This window comes from Camelina sativa, chromosome 11, assembly GCF_030686135.1.
Source record: "Camelina sativa cultivar CO46 ecotype springtype chromosome 11, ASM3068613v1".
Classification (NCBI taxonomy): Eukaryota; Viridiplantae; Streptophyta; class Magnoliopsida; order Brassicales; family Brassicaceae; genus Camelina; species Camelina sativa.
Genome location: NC_141890.1, coordinates 2,735,676 through 2,754,129, shown reverse-complemented (window position 1 = coordinate 2,754,129; position 18,454 = coordinate 2,735,676). Strand labels below are relative to the sequence as shown.

The following is an 18,454-nucleotide window of genomic DNA, read 5'->3' as shown; positions in this document are numbered from 1 at the left end:
TGGAGTGGAGGATAGATTCCGGCCGTAGACCATAGTAAGGAGTCGCTTGGGATCTTAAAAAAAACCCTTATATGATTAAGAATTGATGATGCATATTGTACGAAGGTAGTTTTATTCGGTTTGCATTTTCACACAATGATGTGACTTGAAACATATAATCTCAAAATAATCACTTTGGCAAACAATAGAAAGTGGCCCGGCCTAATCTAGTTCAAAAAGTGAGACCTCACCTAATAATCCCACCAAGGCATAATCAGTCTCATTCCACGTAAATTATTAAACTTATCTTTTAATTTGTCTCCTACATTCTTATTTTGTAGAATATGAGTGGGGTCATAGTCTAAAAAATATAGTGATTACGGAACATGTTGTATACTAAAACTAACGAAATAAAAGATGTGAACATTTCAGCTCATGATTACTTCTACTCATCATAAAACGTTGACGTCCAATGTAGCCATGTAAGTCATAATAAGTAAGATCATTCATTCATATTGTTCGATGAAAATAAGATCGTGAATCTAGTAAATATCCCATCGTACACAAGTGTTCACGTGCTGATAGATAATCACCACCAACCAACATGACTTAAATGGTGTGTACTCTCCAATACAATCGAGTGGTCTCAATAGAATCGAAGAACGAGTGTGGCAACCAAAAAAAAAAAAAATATATATATATATATATATAGTAGTAGCCAATAAAATAAGATAATGGGCTTTTTGCTTTTTTTGCTTTCGGCCCACACCTAAACTTCAACGCCGTAATGTGGTCGGTCTATCTAAAAAAGTAAGGGAGCCTCGGATCCACGCGACTTAAAAAACCCTAGTCAGATTCGATTTAACCACGGTTGATCTTCAAACCCTACACGTGTCTTCAATCGACGGCCATTAATATAATTTCCTTTTTCAGATTCACCGCTTTGAAAAATTAAATCCCCTTCTCTATAAGAACCCTAATTTCAACAACTTCAATTCACAAACCCAATCTTCAATTCTTCTCTCAATCTTTCAAATCTCTCCCCAACAAAAAAAAAAAGAATGCCGAACCCTAAAGTTTTCTTCGACATGAGTCTAGGCGGTGCATCCGCCGGTCGTATCGTGATGGAGCTTTTCGCTGACACTACCCCAGACACAGCCGAGAATTTCAGAGCTCTCTGCACCGGCGAGAAAGGAGTCGGGAGGATGGGCAAGCCGCTTCACTACAAAGGTTCAAGCTTTCACCGTGTGATTCCTGGGTTCATGTGCCAAGGAGGTGATTTCACCGCCGGGAATGGAACCGGTGGTGAGTCGATCTACGGAGCTAAGTTCAAAGACGAGAACTTTGTCAAGAAGCATACCGGAGCTGGGATTCTCTCCATGGCTAACTCTGGTCCCAACACTAACGGATCTCAGTTCTTCATCTGTACTGAGAAGACCTCGTGGCTAGATGGGAAGCACGTTGTGTTTGGTCAAGTCGTTGAAGGTTTGGATGTGGTGAGGGCGATTGAGAAGGTTGGATCTGAGTCTGGAAGGACCTCGAAGCGTGTGGTTGTTGAGAATTGTGGTCAGCTTTAGATCTGAGAGTGTGTGTAAGAGAGAGACACCTTGATCTTTTTTTTTTTTTTTAATGAATAATGGTGTCTTTTGCTTTTGGTTTTGTTGTTTACTTCCTTCCTCTCTAGTTATCTAGGGTTTGAGTGTTTTTCTGATTTGGGATCGTTTCGAGTTTGTAAAAACCCTTTGTGTAGGGTTTTTGAAATTTGACTACACCTTGAATAAAAGTTACAAGCTTTTCTAGATATTGTTATCTCATCTCTACCAATTCCTGCTTCGTGCAATGTTACATTCACATATCTTGGTATTGATTTGTTTCTTTGTCTAGGTAATGCACTCTGTATAATGTAAGACTGGAAATAACTTACAGATATGAAAGTTTCTCACAATAGATTGATTGATCTTTTCCCCTCTGATGAAGAAATTTAAAGTTCAAACACTAAGCTTAGGGGAGAAATCTGAACTTACAAAAGGGGCTGAAAACTCATCATAACAAGCCATCCTGATACGCTCTGGAGTGGCTGGAGTCTCCAGCGGGAACCAGTCGGTGAGACCCACCTCGGTTCTAGCCGCTTTGACCGCTTCCTTTATCGCAAAGAAGACCGATGCTGCAAGAAAGAACGGTGGCTCACCCACTGCTTTAGATGAATGTATTGCCTTTCTATTCGGATTCCCTGATTTAACAAAAGTATAATCTCAGGTTGAATTTCAAATGTGTTGCTACCAGTTTTAAAGCTTTGTTCATATAGTTGCATACCTTGAGCAGAGAAACATTGAGGTGGAACGGCATGTCGTTAATGGAAGGTATTTTGTAGTTCCCGGGTCCACAAGTAAGTAAACTTCCTGGTTTAATCCATTTATGAGCTGCATCTCCCCATTTGAGTTCTTCTAAAGCTACCCAACCCAGTCCTTGCACAAACGCTCCTTCTATCTGTAAATAGTTATTTCAGATACAACACTTTTTTGCAAGAAAGAAAGCATAGACGATTGAGAGAAGATCACGCACTTGTCCAACATCAATGGCTGGATTAAGAGAATATCCGAGGTCCAACATTACATCAGCTGCTCTTGTGTGAAAATCGCCAGTTAATGTATCTATCTCTACTTCTGCAAAGGCAGCTCCATATGTGTAATACCTATATGCGTTCCCTTTTCCAGATGTCCAGTCAAAGTCAATTTCAGGAACAATGTGAAAACCATGAGCTGATAGGTCTATCCGTTGAAAGTAGCAGGCACTTACTAGCTACATACACTCAGAGGAAAGGAGAGTTTTTCATCAGAATATGCATCAAGATCTTTCTGAGTTTCTATCAAATTGCAACAGGGTACCTCAGTGAATGTGTTGAGATTGTGCTTAGATGCAACAGGCTCCATTCTTGCTATAATCTGCTCACAAGCGTCTAATACTGCAGCACCATACATATCAGAGCTCGCAGAAGCAGCAGTTGGTGAGGCATTTGGATATGCTCCATCTCTCCGTCCTTGCTCAGTGTCAGTGAACCCATTTCCTCAAATGGCAAAAAAAAAAAAATAGTCGGTTGATTTCGTCGTATCCTTACTAAAATAGTCTAATAATAATACTATTGGTCAAGTTGAAAATGAAAACTCAAAAAACGTTTCTTTCGGATAGCATTATCCAATTATAAAATTGTACCGACATTTATTATTTTATTACATTTAAAATAGAGTGCGAACTTAAAAACATCAAAAAGCCCATTTAATAAAAGCCCAAAACACTATCTTCATCTTCTTCTTCTTCTTATAGCTCTCACGTACGTGATGCTCAACTCTCAACATTCTCAATCCGAGAGAAGCCACCATTGATTTGAAGACATTAGACTTGCTTTCAAGGAGGAAAGAGTAACGTCAAAAGTAGCTCGTCGAGTTGTATCTAAAAGAAATCTCGAGACTCAATGCAGTCATCGAGACGAATCAAGACACGTTGACCCAAGCAGAGATCCTAGACACAGAACGTGACCTCAGAGACGTCAACTGATCTGCAGCTTTCAAACATGTCTGTGACTCAGAGAATCCGTGTGGATCAGGTATATTAGTGGCGGCTAATCTTGTGGCTGTTTCAATTGGGGACTGAAACTAATGGTTCCATTCTCTGTCCTGCGAGTCTCACAACTCGGTGGTCGGGATCAGAGTTTCAAGTGTGATCATTGAATCGAAAAAAAATAAATGAAATGGTGAAAGAATGGGGACAAGAGCTACTCCTTGCAGCATAAGCTACCAATGGAATTGGTGAGAAAGAGAAAGCAGCGTTGCAGAACTTGGAAGAACTTTCGAGGAATGGAATCGAGAGCAGCTAATGAAAGACAACGATTTAGTGGAGCTAGGTTCAACGCCATTGGAGGGTATCCAGGAATTAATGTCCCTGCAGGGTATGATAGTGAAGGAGTTCCATTTGGGATTAGCTTTGGAGGATTGAGATTTTACAGAGCCAAAAGCTCATTGAGATTGCTTATGGCTTCCAACAAGCAACTCTCATTAGGAAGCCACCCTAGTTCGAAGCTTAAGGCAGTTGTAGTCAACAAAGTTGCTGATTTGGAGACCTTGAGATCTTATGAAGAATGGTGGCTTGCTTTAGGTTGTTTTACTTCTTCATCTTTCCTTTTATTTATATCAACTTGTTTGTTAGATAAACCTTAAAAGCAGAGAGAGAGGGCAAAGGCTTCTTGGCGTTGACTATTTCTCTTTCTTTCTCTAGACTCTAGCCATGGTTGCTCTTCGTTTCATCTTCTTCTCATCTCTTCTTTTTCCTTATGTTCTTCTTCTGTCATTTGTATCTGCCTCTCATATTAGGCTTGCCTCAACGTTCTCGATCCAAGAAGCCACCATTGAAGACATCAGACTTGCTTTCAAGGAGAAACGACTAACATCAAAGCAGCTTGTGGAGTTGTATCTCGAAGCAATCTCCAAACTCAATCCAATACTCCACGCTGTCATTGAGACGAATCCAGACGCGTTGATCCAAGCAGAGATCGCAGACAGAGAACGTGACCTTAAAAACGCTACTTATAACCTTCCAATCTTGCATGGTGTTCCGGTTCTGCTCAAGGATTCCATCTCCACCAAGGACAAGCTTAACACCACTGCTGGTTCCTTGGCTTTACTTGGTTCAGTTGTGCCTCGAGACGCTGGTGTTGTCAAGAGACTGAGAGAATCAGGTGCTGTCATCTTAGGCAAAGCCAGCTTAAGCGAATGGGCTCATTTTCGATCTTTCTCCATCCCAGATGGTTGGAGCGCACGTGGCCTTCAAGGAAAGGTTACTTTCTTCATCTCATGAGATTCAATTTTCCATCAATATATATTTGGTAAACCAAAAGTCTTACAAAAAGTTTCACCAAATCTTTAAAATGCTGCAGAATCCATATGTTTTATCAGCAAATCCGTCTGGGTCAAGTAGTGGATCAGCTATATCTGTAGCAGCCAATCTTGTGGCATTGTCACTAGGGACTGAAACTGATGGTTCTATTCTTTCTCCAGCAAGCCAGAACTCTGTGGTCGGGATTAAACCGACTGTCGGGCTCACGAGCCGAGCCGGAGTAGTTCCCATCTCCTTGAGACAGGACAGTATTGGGTGAGAGACTTGTGAGCACCCACCACTACTAACTATTTGATTTGTGTACCATTTTGCTGAGTGTTTCTCTATGTCTTGCAATGTTATTAGGACGATTTGTAGGACAGTTTCCGATGCTGTTCATCTCCTTGATGCTATAGTGGGTTATGATCCATTGGACGAGGCAACAAGAGCTGCATCCGAGTTCATACCTGAAGGTGGTTACAAGCAGTTTCTGACAGCTAGTGGCCTCAAAGGTAAGAGATTGGGGATTGTAATGCAGAACTCTTCTCGTATTGATCATCACATCAAAACATTAAGGTAATATTTATTATAAGTTGATTTATCAATTGAGAACAATGTATCTATTTCTGTTTTTTTTCTTGGATGAAGACGAAAAGGCGCTATCGTCATTAACAACCTGACAATACCAAACATGAAAGTCATTGTCAGTGCGACTCATAGTGGTGAAGAGATAGCACTTTTGGCTGAGTTTAAGATGTCTCTCAATGCATATCTCAAAGAGCTTGTGGAATCACCAGTCCGTTCCTTAGCAGATGTTATTATTGCCTACAACGAGGAATTTGCTGAACAGGTAAGGACTAAGCTTTCAAACGAATTTACCTTGTTTGGTTACTTGAACAAATGCGATCATTGAATTGAAGAAAAAACACAGGAAAAAGTGAAAGAATGGGGACAAGATGTGTTCATTGCAGCGGAAGCCACTAATGGAATGGGTGAGAAAGAGAAAGCAGCGTTGCAGAGAATGGAAGAACTTTCGAGAAATGGAATCGAAAAGTTAATGAAAGAGCAGAAGTTAGATGCAATAGTGGCGCTTGGTTCAACATTGAGCTCTGTCCTCGCCATTGGAGGGTATCCAGGAATCAATGTCCCTGCAGGGTATGATAGTGAAGGAGTTCCATTTGGGATTAACTTTGGAGGATTGAGATTCTCAGAGCCAAAGCTCATTGAGATTGCTTATGGCTTCGAACAAGCAACTTTGATCAGGAAGCCACCCACAGGTTTCATAGCTTGAGGCTCTTGTAGACAACAAAGTTGTTGATTTGGAAACATATCTTTGGTAATGATTTTCTTTCTGTATTGGTAAATGTATCTGTGTAATGTTACATTTCTTTGGAGACTGGAAATAACTTACAGATATGACTTTCTCACAATAAAATGATCGTTCTTTTCCCCTTGAATGAATCTTAAAAGTTACAAAGTTCAAACACTAAGCTTGGGGGAGAAATCTGAACTTACAAAAGGGGCTGAAAACTCGTCCAAACAAGCCATCCTAATACGCTCTGGCGTCGCTGGACTCTCCAGAGGGAACCAGTCGGTAAGACCCACCTCGGTTCTAGCCGCTTTAATCGCTTCCTTTATTGCAAAGAAAACAGATGATGCAAGAAAGAACGGTGGCTCACCCACTGCTTTAGATGAATGTATTGCCTTTCTATTCGGATTCCCCTGAGTTAATGGAGTAAATCTTAGGTTCAGCTTCACATGTGTTGCTACCAATTTAAAGCTTCTTCTTATAGTTGCTTACCTTGAGAAGAGAAACATTGAGGTTGAATGGCATGTCGTTAATAGAAGGTATTTTGTAGTTTCCGGGTCCGCAAGTGAGTAAACTTCCTGGTTTGATCCATTTATGAGCTGCATCTCCCCATTTTAGTTCTTCTAAAGCTACCCAACCCAGTCCTTGTACAAACGCTCCTTCTATCTGTAAATAATGATTTCAGATACAACACTATTCTTTTAAAAGATTGCAACAAAGCATAGGAGCTTGAGAGAAGAACACGCACTTGTCCAACATCAATAGCTGGGTTAAGAGAAAATCCGAGGTCCAACATTATATCAGCTGCTCTTGTGTGAAAATCACCAGTTAAAGTATCTATCTCAACTTCAGCAAAGGCAGCTCCATATGTGTAATATCTAAATGCGTTTCCTTTTCCAGATATCCAGTCAAATCCAATATCAGGAACAATGTGAAAACCATGAGCTGATAGGTCTATCCGTTGAAAGTAGCAGGCACTTACTAGCTACATACACTCCGAAGAAAGGACAGTTTTATATCAATATTGGCATCAAGCTGTTCTGAGTTTATATCAAAAATTGCAAGAGAGAAAGAGTACCTCAGCGAATGTGTTGAAATTGTGCTTAGATGCAACAGGCTCCATTCTTGCTATAATCTGCTCACAAGCGTCTAATACTGCAGCACCATACATATCGGAGCTCGCAGAAGCAGCAGTTGGTGAGGCATTTGGAACCTATAACGAGACAATCAAAACGTTAAGATAGTAAGAACAGTTTTGTCTGATTATGTCTCCGCCCAAACTACGCTGCTTGTACCTTGTCAGTGCTTGTCTCTGACACGAAAACTGAACTAAGTGGAATGTTAAAGGCAGATGCAGCAACTTGAGCGACCTTTGTATGCAATCCTTGACCCATCTCCACACCTCCATGAGTCACCAAAACCGTCCCATCTGTGTAAACATGAACGAGAGCCCCAGCCTACATAGCCACATAAGTATCTCAAAGTCCAGATTTTAGCTTTGCCAGCAATGGTGAAATTTCCATGGCTCATTTTATCTTATCGTTTTCAGTCTAAATTTGAAAGAAAAAGGATCCACTTTCAGACAAGGATTACCTGATTCATGAACTTTGTGGTAAATGATATGCCAAATTTAGTGGGAACCATAGCTACACCACGCTTTTTCCACCGATTCTGACTATTAAACTCGTCAGCTTCTTGACGAGCCTTTAAGAAGTTGCAGGATGCTTTCAGCTCTTTCCAGAGCTGATGCAATGTGCAGTGCTCAAGAGACTGAGAGTAATGTGTGATCGATCCTTCCACTTGAAAGTTCATCTCCTAAAGTAAAGTAAATATACCAGAAAACATTTAAGAATACAACTGACATAAGGAGGAAAAATTCCTACAAGCTTTCAGGAGATGAAGATGTTTCGAAATTTTCAACTCACTTTGATTTCTTCAGGGCTTTTATCAAGCTCAGCTGCGATTCTCTGAATCCAGTTTTCAGTTATAAGCATACCTTGGGGACCTCCAAACCCTCGGAAAGCAGTGTTGCTGGGAAAATTTGTAAAGCAAACACTCCCTATGATCCTCACATGCGGGATCTCATAAACATTATCCGAGTGAAACATGGCACGCTCAAGAATGGAAAGGGAGAGATCCAAAGAGTTGCCACCATTGTTGTAGATTTCAAGGTCCAACGCCAATATTTTTCCTTCGTTCGTAAATCCAACCTGTAGGATAGCAGAACACAATATAATGGAAATCTTTAGTTTGTCTAACAATCCATAAATACTGTTTCTTCTACTTTCAACTGTTTTCACTCCTTTCCATTTCATTGTCAGCTTACTAGTGGAGTCCACTGCCTTAAATTTTGGGGAAAAACTGGAAATACCTTGTACTTTCCAAGGAAACTATGACGATGACCAGTTATCATCATGTCCACATCTCTGTCCAGTATGAGTTTCACAGGTCGATTCAATAGGTAGGAAGGAACAGAAGCTGCAGCAGCAATGAAAGCTGATCTTGTTTCTTTACCACCAAAACCACCGCCAATTCGTTTCGTTTTGCATACCACTTTAGACATTGGAAGACCAAGAACATGAGACACATATTTCTGGTGCTTTTGAGGAGCCTGCATATAAATCACAACCATTTTCTTAAGAAGAGACAACATTATCATGTAATATCTAATGGTTCTCGCTTACAGGGAGCTGATGGTCATGTACTGGACGTACAAAGCATGAATCAAAGAAAATTTCACTCAGTCAAGTATATGGCAGTACACTAATAATATGCGTACCTGTGTGGATGAAATCATATGAACTTCGTTGCCTCCATCTACTGTCCAAACCAAACTACCATTAGGCTCCAAGTAGAAGTGTTCCTGACCACCCATTTGAACCTCTCCCTCTATTATCCTGTCACACAGACCAGATTGAAAGCACAGCTCGACATCCCCTTTACTTAGCCTTTTCTCTGTGTTCGGATGGAAACTTTTAGCATTAATAGCCTCCTTAATTGATAATATTGCTGGTAGTTCCTCATAACTAACGTCAACTTTTCCTGCTGCATCTTTTGCATTTTCATGTGTATCCGCGACAACCACACCAATGACCTGAGATACCAAAGTCAATTTAATGAAATAATTGGGAGCCAAAGATATAAATATATCTGACAAAGTCACTGAATCTATATGAGGACTTTCATTTACTTTTTTTGAGATAAAAAAAACCTTGCTCGTTCACTTTCTGGTGATAAGAAGCACAAACAGTTTTGCGTGTGACACTTCTACTAAGACAGAGAAGCTATATGGAAGAGCTAAAGAAAATATAAAACTTTAGGTTTCAAATATTCTTACTTGTCCCACACATGTGACCACATCGGTAGCAAATAATTCTTCGTCGGCAACAATTGCTCCAATCATATTATCCCCGGGAATATCTTTGGCAAGAAACAGACCAACAAAACCAGGTGAAGATTTGGCTGCCGAATCATCAATTGAAAGGATGCGGGCATGTGGCACTTTGCTAAGCACAAAGGCAGCATGTAAGGTATTAGGAGGTACTGGTGTATCATCAGTATATTCTGCTTCCCCTGTGACCTACATGAAATAATAAGAATGTTGAGATAAACTAGTAAACTAGTCACTATTCATAAACGTATAACGAATGACACCGAAGGATGGACCTTCCAACTATCAGCATACCTGCATTCTCGCTGAAAGATGGACCTCCGACGAGCCAACAGATGTTCCCTGCATTACTGTCTCATAGTCTTGTTTCCCAATTCTAGAACACCGAGAAACAGGTTGCACAGCTGACATATGGGAGGGTGGGAAGGTCTCTACCGTGGGATTTACGTTATGTACATGATGAGAAACCCATAAGAAAAATTTAAAGAAGAAGCTTAGGGTAAGAGATTTCCGAAATTCCACCATTCCTCCAGGAGCATCTTCCTTAATCAAGACATCTTTCTGTATGACCTCAAGCGCATCTTGCAGAAGATCTTTACTCCAATTCTTTCCAATTAAAAATTCTGCAGTCTTTCTTGCACACAACGAAAGGGGAGCCACACCACCGTAAGAAATTGAAGCATCAGAAACCAATAATTGTTGTCCCTTCTGCTCAAGAAACACACGCATTCCACCATTGACAATAGCTATATCATCATCCCTGCGATGGGCCTGCTTAAATTCTTTCACATACTCTAAGGGCCTTGTCCATGGAAGGAATACCGACAACAAGATCTCGTTGCTTCCCATATCTACTTTACGATAGCCAAGGAAGAAATCTTTTGCAGGTATCGATCTAACATCTCCAAAGCAGTTGATTACCCGAAACTCTGCTCTAGAAGCCATCCAAAGAGGATTTAAATCAGATATTGGACTAGCTGTACAGATGTTTCCACCAATGCAAGCTACATTTCTTATTTGTGTCCCAGCAAACCACTTCAGCTGTTCAATAAAAGCCTTGCATGCTGAAGTTTCATGTGCAGGACGCTCCTTTACTACCTTCCTGAATAACCTCAGGAGTTCAGAAAGTCTCAAAGCTGAACCAACCTCTACCCCATTGTCATTGACATTCAATGCATTGAGTTCGGGGACTTGAGCAACAGAGATCAACACCTGATACTGCAACCTCTTCAGTCTCATTTCAATTCCCACCTCCGTATTACCAACCAGTAGTTTTGCATCAGGATAATTTGCTTTGAGCTCAAGCAAGTTCTGAAGAGTTACGGGTCTGTACCAGGCAATCCCACCATTTCCCCTTAACTTTAAAGGAACTAACTTCCGCAGCAAAAGTTCAGGGGGAAAGATAAGCTCCTTTTCTGTATACTTAGCTCCGTCTATGTCACTATAAGATATGGACTGAAATTTATCTCCATTACAATTGGCCTCTCCATTTGTTGTTTTTGATCCACAAGAACAAGGTTTGCCAGTAGAAGGGCAAATACTTGAACCGTCTTGAAGGCTAAGCGAAGACACACCACTGTACAGAGCATCATTGGATTTTGCAAAAACCCGAAAAGCATCAACGATGGGTCGATAACCAGTACAACGACAAAGATTTCCAGCAAGACATTCTTCAATCTCCTCCTCACAAGGTGAGCTTTTACTCGACCTCAGTAACGCATACATCGACATGATAAACCCAGGAGTACAAAACCCACATTGGGAACCATGAGAGGATGCCAAAGACTCCTGCAAGAATTAAGATCATCACTACAGTGACAAAGAATCTCCAGAAATAAGAAGAACTTGAAAGAAGTAAAACTTACTTGGACTGGGTGCAAGCCAAGTTTGCGATGCCCAACTCCCTCAATGGATATTACATGCATTCCTTCTACAGAATAGATAGGTGCTAAGCATGCGTTGACAGCATAATGCCTGCAATAACATTTTCCACATGAACAGAGAAATAATCAATAAGAGCGCAGACTTGTAGTAAAGCACAGCCAACATATCAGAGGAGAAAATAAAGATACGTACACACAAGTCTTTGAATTGGTGTCATAACTAGACACCATCACCGTGCAAGCCCCACAACCACCTTCACCGCATCCCAGCTTTGTCCCGGTCAATCCTAAATCTAAAGGAAACAAAAAACGCATTTTTGAAGTTAGAATCTCGCTCTTGGAGCATAATCTTACTAATTGCATACTCAAATCACTTACTTTTTTCCTTTTTCGAACTAAGAGACATAAAGACACCTAGTAACAGCACAATTAAACATAATCTGGATTTGTAAAAATCTGAAATTTACAACTCAGCTAAGTGATACATACTTAAAGGCATATTCTTTTTTTCTTTAACATAATACTGTAGCCTGTAGGAATTAGTCTCAGATACTGATTCTGTTTCAATCATAAAATAGAGTTGAAAAAAAAAAAATTGAACTTGTTTGAGTACTTTTGAATCATCCCCAACAACACTAGGATCAGCCAATAGTAACGCACCTCTGAGATATTCAAGAAGCGTCATATGAGCTAATCCATCAGTCAAAACTCTACGAACACCATTAACGTACAGTATAGCCTCCCTAAGCTCCTCGTCTCGGATCTGCTCCATCTCTCCGTCCTTTCTCAGTGAACCCATTTCTCAATTGAAAACAAAAAAAAAAAGTCGGTTGATTTCGTATTACACGATTGGGATCGTGGCGAAGTTGATAACTCCCAAGTCAAAGCTCAAATAGAGACGAAACAAACATTTTATACAAATCGTTTCTTTCTGAGAGCTTCCACCGAACACGCATCTCTTCATCACCATCCTCATCATCAACTGTGTAGGCATTTAATTAATTTTATTATATTAAAAACAGAGTAGAAGAAAAAAAGATAAAAATTAAATAACAGGTGTATTTCGAAAATAACAAAGCCCATTTAATAAAAGCCCACTACAAAAAGCCCAAAAACTCTTCTTCTTCTTCTAGCTCCTCTCCGCCGCTTTCAAGCTCCGCGCCTCCTCCTAGGTTAGCTAAGCTTCTTCGGAATATTTATTTTCCTCTCAAGACCTAAAGTGAAAGTCTTTTGCATTTCTCTAAAGTTTTTGTTCGATCTTCTTAACTCGAACTTTTGAGCCTGCCCTTCTGATTCCATGAGTAAGACGAAGGTGAAACCTGTGGAGGATGTGAACCCGGAAGTGATGGACGAGGTTGAGGAAGCAGAAGAAGTAGAAGAACAGAGAAACGTCGGAGAAGAAGAAGAAGAAGAAGAAGAAGAAAAAGTAGAAGAAGATGTAGATAAGAGTTTCGAAGAGCTAGGGCTTGATTCTCGTCTAATTCGTGCCCTAACTAAAAAGGGTATAGAGAAACCCACTCTTATTCAGCAATCAGCCGTTCCTTACATTCTGGTAAATATAAATACAATAAAGTCTCAACCTTTTTTGTAAATTTTGATGGTTTTGTTTTGTGGTACTGGTTTTGATTGTCTCTGTTGTTGTTCTTCTAGGAAGGAAAAGATATAGTTGCTAGGGCAAAGACGGGTTCAGGTAAGACTTTGGCTTACCTTTTGCCATTGCTTCAGAAGCTATTCTCAGCAGATTCCGGGAGTAAGAAGAAGCTTGCTCCTTCTGCGTTTATTCTTGTTCCATCTCGAGAGTTATGCCAGCAGGTTTGTTTTTGGACGATTGTTTTCATGTTTTTTTTTCCCTATACTTCCAAAGATTTCAATTAGCCATCTGACATGTTGGTTTGACTTGGGGAAATACAGGTCTACTCAGAGGTTTCTTCGCTTATCGAGTTGTGTAGGGTTCAGTTGAAAGCAGTGCAGTTGACTAGTAGCATGACCGCATCTGATATGGTTAGTTGTTGCTTTTCTCATCTTGAAAAGCATTTAATCGATTTTTCTATATTTGTTTTAATGTTTGCTTTGGAACATCTCTTTTGCAGCGTAATGCATTGGCTGGACTGCCTGAGATTCTTGTCTCCACACCTGCTTGTATTCCTAAATGTTTTGCTGCTGGAGTTTTAGAGCCCACTGCTGTCAGTGAATCACTTGAAATTCTGGTTCTTGATGAGGTATGATATATGTATTTCAGTTTAAATAGTGGCTTTGTTAGAGGTTGTTTTGCAAACGCGCTAGATAATCAAGTAGTCACTCTATTAACTGGAAGTAACATGATGTGATATTCTTGTAAACATATACTGTGTATATAAGCCACTTTGTGGAATAGAGCCACATCTCTATATATCATGTTCTCCTTTATATTCCTCTCTTTGAGGAGATGTTGGTATAATTCTGTTATCAGGCAGATCTTTTGTTGTCATATGGATATGAAGATAATCTAAGGTCGGTAACTTCAATAATCCCAAGGCGTTGCCAATGCCTTCTTATGTCAGCTACTACAAGGTAAGACATATATGGATGATAATGATTCTATTTAAACTCATATTTTTCTCCCAAGTTTTTCTTGAATGGTTGACTGAATAAGATCTTTTGCAAAATCTTAGTTCTGATGTCGAAAAGTTGAAGAAATTGATTCTGCACAACCCAATCGTTTTGACATTGACAGAAGATAATGACAAGGAGGAGCCCGTACCGAGTAATGTTCAGCAGTTTTGGGTATGAGTCGCTCTCTTAGATTTGTTTAAATCATTTTTGCATTATGTTTGGTTTATAATTTCACAGTTGTAGGTCTGATTAGTGATGATAAGTGTGTTATCTTGTCTTAGGTTTCTTGCAGTGCTCAGGATAAACTGCTTCACATTCTTGCTCTCTTGAAGCTAGAGGTCGTTCAGAAAAAAGTTCTGATATTCATTAATACGATTGACATGGGTTTCAAGTTGAAATTATTCTTGGAAAAGGTAAGTTTTGGTCACCTCTTTGAGCATTCCGATTTGCAACCCTGTACCTGTAATTATAATATTGAATTAATTTTGTTTTGTTTCCGCCAGTTTGGAATCAAGTCTGCAATTTTAAATGGGGAGTTGCCTCAGAATTCTCGGCTCCATATACTTGAGGTACGTCACCAAGTCACACTCCTAGATTTAGTTTTTTTTGGAAGTAGCTTTGTTTCATAATTAATCACTGTATGTTTGTACAGCAATTCAATGCAGGTCTTTTTGATTACTTGATTGCGACGGATGATAACAGCCAGACTAAAAAAGAAAAGGAAGAGCCTAAAGGTGAGGATAACGAGGAGAACAATAAAAGCAAGAAGCGTCGCAAACCAAAGCTGGATGCTGAGTTCAGTGTAGTTAGGGGAATTGATTTCAAAAAAGTTCACACGGTATGCTACGTGACTTTGGCCAAGGGGATTTTCTTTTCTTTATTTTTTTGTACTCTTTGCTGTTTGGGACTGAAAAAAAAGTTCCATGTTTTCTTTGCTGTAGATTTTTAACCTTTCCTTAAACCTTTTTTTATGCACAGGTCATAAACTTTGATATGCCTCAAAGTGTTACTGGATACATTCATAGAATTGGGCGTACAGGGAGAGCATATAGCAGCGGTTCTTCTGTTTCTCTTGTGAGTTTCTCATCTAATAATACCGTTTTGTTTGAACCCTTTAAATTTTGCAAGTCTAATGATCGCTTTGTTTGCCACAGGTTTCTCCTGATGAGATGGAAGGGTTTGAAGATATAAAGTCCTTCTTAGCAAACGACAAGAACAAAGATAGTGATATTATCACACCCTTTCCTTTGTTGACCGAAAATGCTGTTGAGTGTCTTAGATATAGAGCTGAGGTGAGTAATCACTGTAGTAAGATGCTTACTTCTTAATTAAGTGAAGTAGTGAAAGTTAAATTGTCTTTGCAGGATGTGGCAAAGAGTGTTACAAAGATTTCGGTTCGAGAGTCTCGAGCTCAGGATTTGAGGAATGAGATAATCAACTCCGAAAAGTAAGCAAGAACATTACTGTTCGATAACAGCTCTTAATGTGTGAGTTGTTTATTCTGAGTTTTTTTTCATCTTCTTAGTTTCGCTATTTCTTTCTTCAGGTTAAAAGCTCATTTTGAAGCTAATCCAAGAGACTTAGATCTGTTGAGACATGACAAGCCTTTGAGTAAGACTGCACCTGCACCACATTTAAAGGACATCCCGGAGTATCTAGTGGACCTAAAGACACAAGAGGCAAGCAAGGCGGTGAAGCTAGCTGGAGCTGCAATGGGCAACAGTAGGAGATCTGGTGGAGGTGCTGGTCGCAACAACAAAAACAAGAAACGTTCCAGAAAAGGCGGCGACCCACTCAAAACCTTCAACCCCAATGTAAAAAACATAACTGAATTTCTCCTTTTTCTCTGCTTTCTGTGTATTTGTGCTAATTTTTTTCTCTGTTGTTTGCTTTCTTCAATCAACCAGGGATCTAAGAGAGGACACGGTGGCGGCGTTGGCCAGAAGAAGGATTCTAGCGATGGCTCGACCAAACAAAAGAAACAGAAGACAGTTTAAGGTATTTCGTTTTGCTCAAGTGTAACCAAATTTTGACTCGTTATAAATCACACAGAAGAACGGAGAAAAGAGATACCATCTTAAGCTCTATTCTGTAGCAACAGAATTCAAACATTTGTGAGCATATTAATTAGCCTTTTGAGTTTTTTGTTTGATATACATTAGATCTTTGTAAGCTTATGACGACGATCTTTGTAGGGCTCAAAATATTATAGTTAAATAAGGCTATACCATCATTGCACGTTTCTTGATCGGGCATTTTTGCCACACGTGTCATCGATAGATTGTGTATAACTTAAATCATACCAAATTTGAATATAAAATTAACGGAATGAAATTTAACTGAAATTTTATATCATTATCCTGATAATTATATCATTATCCAAAATAATTACAGTTAACAATAACAAATTATGTTGAGTTTACCTTATATAATGCTACATAGATTATAAATATTAAAAGTTCACACTACGACGAAAAGTTATATGTATAGTATAAAAACTAATTTTAAATTTTAAATCAGATTTAAATCTAATGATGCATATAGTTGCTAAAGCTAAACCTTTTTTTTTACCAAAAAAAAAATAGCTGCTAAACCTTTAACAATGAAAAAAGATAAAGACAAAGAAACAACCTAATATATATTTTAAAGACCAAGTTGGATTTTGGTAAAAATACACATCGCATATTCGTTTTTACTAACAACTATCATGACGTTCATGACGTTAATCAAATTCTATTTCATAACTGTTAGCAACTTTTAATTATACAGCCAATAAATTTGACTTAAGAAGTCAAAAACTCTAACTAACCCACAACAAATAATTTGTCTTTCTTTGATTGAACGTTTCACACGTTTGAGACAAACACTTCACGATATCTCTCATAATTATAAGTGAACCCTACAAACAAAGTCGTAAACTCAACCACAAGAGAAACCTTATCTTCTTCTTCATCCTCATCTTCATCGATCTCTCAAAACAATGCTCTCGTTTATCTCTAACCAGATCGACCGGCAAAAAGATGTCTCTCATGAGGAAAAAACCCTAAGCGATCTCGAAAAATCCGATGGTTCACATTTCCCTGGCGATGACTACCGTCCGTCCGATCGAAAAAACTGGATGGCTGGTCTAACGTTGGAGAAACTAACTCTTAACAAGATCGTGTGGCCAGGAACGCACGATTCAGCTACCAACGATATCGGAATACCTCTCATCTCTCGTCCCTTAGCTGAATGCCAAACGCTCTCCATCTACGAGCAGCTCGTCCTCGGGACGCGTGTTCTCGATATCCGTGTGCAGGAGGATCGCCAAATCTGTCATGGGATTCTGACGTCATACGACGTTGATGTCGTCATCGATGATGTCATTAGATTCTTGTCGGAGACTCACTCGGAGATTATAATCTTAGAGATAAGGACAGAGTTCGGACACAAAGACCCTCCGGAGTTCGAGACTTACTTGGGGGACAAGTTAGGTCAGTTTCTGATACATCAAGACGATAACTTGTTCAACAAGCCGGTATCAGAGATTTTGCCGAAAAGGGTTATTTGCATCTGGAAACCTAGAGAGTCTCCGAAGCCGAGCCGTGGTGGACATCTCTGGAACGCAGATTACTTAAAAGATAATTGGATTGATACGGATCTTCCATGGACGAAATTTCAGAGCAATTTGAAGCATCTAGGCGAGCAGCAATCGATATCTTCTAGAAAATTCTTTTACCGGGTTGAGAACACCGTTACGCCGCAAGCAGATAATCCAGTTGTGTGGGTTAAACCGGTGACTGATCGGATCCGAAAACATGCTAGGCTTTTTATATCTCAGTGTGTTTCCAAGGGATGTGGAGATAAGTTGCAGATTCTGTCAACTGATTTCATCGAAGATGATTTCGTCGATGCTTGCGTCGGACTCACTCACGCAAGAATCGAAGGGAAAGTTTGATAGATCTCCAAGTTTGACAAGGATTTGGAATCAATATATTTCTTTGGTTTTTAATTTGTTGCGTGTATTGTTAGTTGCATTAGTTACAAAGCGTCTGTGTGATTCTCGTCGACGTCCTTTACAAAGAGTCTGTGTCATCTCTGTCTTTCATGAGACCTTAAATTTGTAAATCCGATTGTATCATACGATTAGATTGTTAGTTTATTGAATAAAATGTTTTGATGGATAGTTAATATAAATATATAACCTCAAGATAAAGAAAGAAGTATATAACATACTTCTGCACCACTCATTAACCTAATTTGTTAGAAATTTATAAGAATTGAAACATGATGTTTAGAGTTTTACTAAAGAGGGACAAGCTGGTGTCCTTGATTGTGTTATGTTCTGCCACAATTAGCTTGCTTCCAAACGTACCAAGAATCATGATTCATCAGTCATCATTCATCAACAAACTCTTCACAATTAGCATTTATGTTAAGGCCTACCACATGCCT

At 39.5% G+C, this 18,454-nt stretch overlaps 6 protein-coding genes across 9 annotated transcripts; 4 read left to right on the top strand and 2 right to left on the bottom strand.

The window, feature by feature from the left end:
- Positions 1–718: 718 nt before the first annotated feature.
- On the top strand, positions 719–1,780 carry LOC104721302 (peptidyl-prolyl cis-trans isomerase). The gene has a single exon (XM_010439256.3). It carries the CDS (start codon positions 1,041–1,043, stop codon positions 1,554–1,556), a length of 516 nt encoding a protein of 171 aa, XP_010437558.1. The 5' UTR covers positions 719–1,040; the 3' UTR covers positions 1,557–1,780.
- A 98-nt stretch (positions 1,781–1,878) lies between these two features.
- On the bottom strand, positions 1,879–3,119 carry LOC104721303 (xanthine dehydrogenase 1-like). The gene is made up of 4 exons (XM_010439257.3): positions 2,865–3,119; positions 2,542–2,778; positions 2,293–2,466; positions 1,879–2,209 (listed from the first exon to the last, which is right to left on the bottom strand). The coding sequence occupies exons 1-4, from the start codon at positions 2,955–2,957 to the stop codon at positions 2,123–2,125; spliced, it is 591 nt and encodes a 196-aa protein (XP_010437559.1). The 5' UTR covers positions 2,958–3,119; the 3' UTR covers positions 1,879–2,122.
- Positions 3,120–3,320: 201 nt separating this feature from the next.
- Positions 3,321–6,298, top strand: LOC104721299 (putative amidase At4g34880). 4 transcript variants are annotated; one of them, XR_015572467.1, is made up of 6 exons: positions 3,321–4,128; positions 4,344–4,806; positions 4,907–5,121; positions 5,212–5,357; positions 5,494–5,695; positions 5,777–6,298. XR_015572467.1 is itself a non-coding variant. In XM_010439254.3 (6 exons), the coding sequence occupies exons 1-6, from the start codon at positions 4,112–4,114 to the stop codon at positions 6,134–6,136; spliced, it is 1,467 nt and encodes a 488-aa protein (XP_010437556.1). In that variant the 5' UTR covers positions 3,321–4,111; the 3' UTR covers positions 6,137–6,298. The 4 variants fall into 4 exon arrangements, 2 of the variants coding, with proteins under 2 accessions (XP_010437556.1, XP_010437555.1); XM_010439254.3 differs by having other exon boundaries at positions 5,212–5,421; XR_015572466.1 differs by lacking the exon at positions 3,321–4,128 and having other exon boundaries at positions 4,150–4,806.
- On the bottom strand, positions 6,178–12,957 carry LOC104721300 (xanthine dehydrogenase 1). The gene is made up of 14 exons (XM_010439255.3): positions 12,089–12,957; positions 11,622–11,721; positions 11,411–11,519; positions 9,840–11,333; positions 9,492–9,734; positions 8,934–9,248; positions 8,526–8,765; positions 8,080–8,364; positions 7,748–7,969; positions 7,450–7,611; positions 7,233–7,367; positions 6,903–7,139; positions 6,647–6,820; positions 6,178–6,567 (listed from the first exon to the last, which is right to left on the bottom strand). The coding sequence occupies exons 1-14, from the start codon at positions 12,225–12,227 to the stop codon at positions 6,325–6,327; spliced, it is 4,098 nt and encodes a 1,365-aa protein (XP_010437557.2). The 5' UTR covers positions 12,228–12,957; the 3' UTR covers positions 6,178–6,324.
- Positions 12,587–18,196, top strand: LOC104721296 (DEAD-box ATP-dependent RNA helicase 16). Its single transcript, XM_010439248.3, has 14 exons — positions 12,587–12,980; positions 13,079–13,240; positions 13,340–13,429; positions 13,519–13,647; positions 13,878–13,978; positions 14,080–14,191; positions 14,302–14,433; positions 14,524–14,589; positions 14,673–14,858; positions 14,999–15,094; positions 15,175–15,312; positions 15,385–15,467; positions 15,567–15,834; positions 15,928–18,196. The coding sequence occupies exons 1-14, from the start codon at positions 12,726–12,728 to the stop codon at positions 16,015–16,017; spliced, it is 1,908 nt and encodes a 635-aa protein (XP_010437550.1). The 5' UTR covers positions 12,587–12,725; the 3' UTR covers positions 16,018–18,196.
- On the top strand, positions 17,001–18,196 carry LOC104721298 (uncharacterized). The gene has a single exon (XM_010439251.2). It carries the CDS (start codon positions 17,001–17,003, stop codon positions 17,955–17,957), a length of 957 nt encoding a protein of 318 aa, XP_010437553.1. The 3' UTR covers positions 17,958–18,196.
- Positions 18,197–18,454: the final 258 nt, after the last annotated feature.

Excerpts from the sequence above, each read along its gene's own strand:
- LOC104721302 (XM_010439256.3), top strand. The coding sequence starts at position 1,041 with ATGCCGAACCCTAAAGTTTTCTTCGACATGAGTCTAGGCGGTGCATCC.
- LOC104721303 (XM_010439257.3), bottom strand. The coding sequence starts at position 2,957 with ATGTATGGTGCTGCAGTATTAGACGCTTGTGAGCAGATTATAGCAAGA. Across the intron at positions 2,467-2,541 it reads CAGCCATTGATGTTGGACAA|ATAGAAGGAGCGTTTGTGCA; the intron begins GTGCGTGATCTT and ends AACTATTTACAG. Across the intron at positions 2,210-2,292 it reads TCAATGTTTCTCTGCTCAAG|GGAATCCGAATAGAAAGGCA; the intron begins GTATGCAACTAT and ends TTGTTAAATCAG.
- LOC104721299 (XM_010439253.3), top strand. The coding sequence starts at position 4,258 with ATGGTTGCTCTTCGTTTCATCTTCTTCTCATCTCTTCTTTTTCCTTAT. Across the intron at positions 4,807-4,906 it reads CACGTGGCCTTCAAGGAAAG|AATCCATATGTTTTATCAGC; the intron begins GTTACTTTCTTC and ends AAAATGCTGCAG. Across the intron at positions 5,422-5,493 it reads CATCACATCAAAACATTAAG|ACGAAAAGGCGCTATCGTCA; the intron begins GTAATATTTATT and ends TCTTGGATGAAG.
- LOC104721300 (XM_010439255.3), bottom strand. The coding sequence starts at position 12,227 with ATGGGTTCACTGAGAAAGGACGGAGAGATGGAGCAGATCCGAGACGAG. Across the intron at positions 7,612-7,747 it reads CCACAAAGTTCATGAATCAG|GCTGGGGCTCTCGTTCATGT; the intron begins GTAATCCTTGTC and ends GTGGCTATGTAG. Across the intron at positions 6,821-6,902 it reads CAGCTATTGATGTTGGACAA|ATAGAAGGAGCGTTTGTACA; the intron begins GTGCGTGTTCTT and ends CATTATTTACAG.
- LOC104721296 (XM_010439248.3), top strand. The coding sequence starts at position 12,726 with ATGAGTAAGACGAAGGTGAAACCTGTGGAGGATGTGAACCCGGAAGTG. Across the intron at positions 13,430-13,518 it reads GCATGACCGCATCTGATATG|CGTAATGCATTGGCTGGACT; the intron begins GTTAGTTGTTGC and ends TCTCTTTTGCAG. Across the intron at positions 15,095-15,174 it reads GCGGTTCTTCTGTTTCTCTT|GTTTCTCCTGATGAGATGGA; the intron begins GTGAGTTTCTCA and ends TGTTTGCCACAG.
- LOC104721298 (XM_010439251.2), top strand. The coding sequence starts at position 17,001 with ATGCTCTCGTTTATCTCTAACCAGATCGACCGGCAAAAAGATGTCTCT.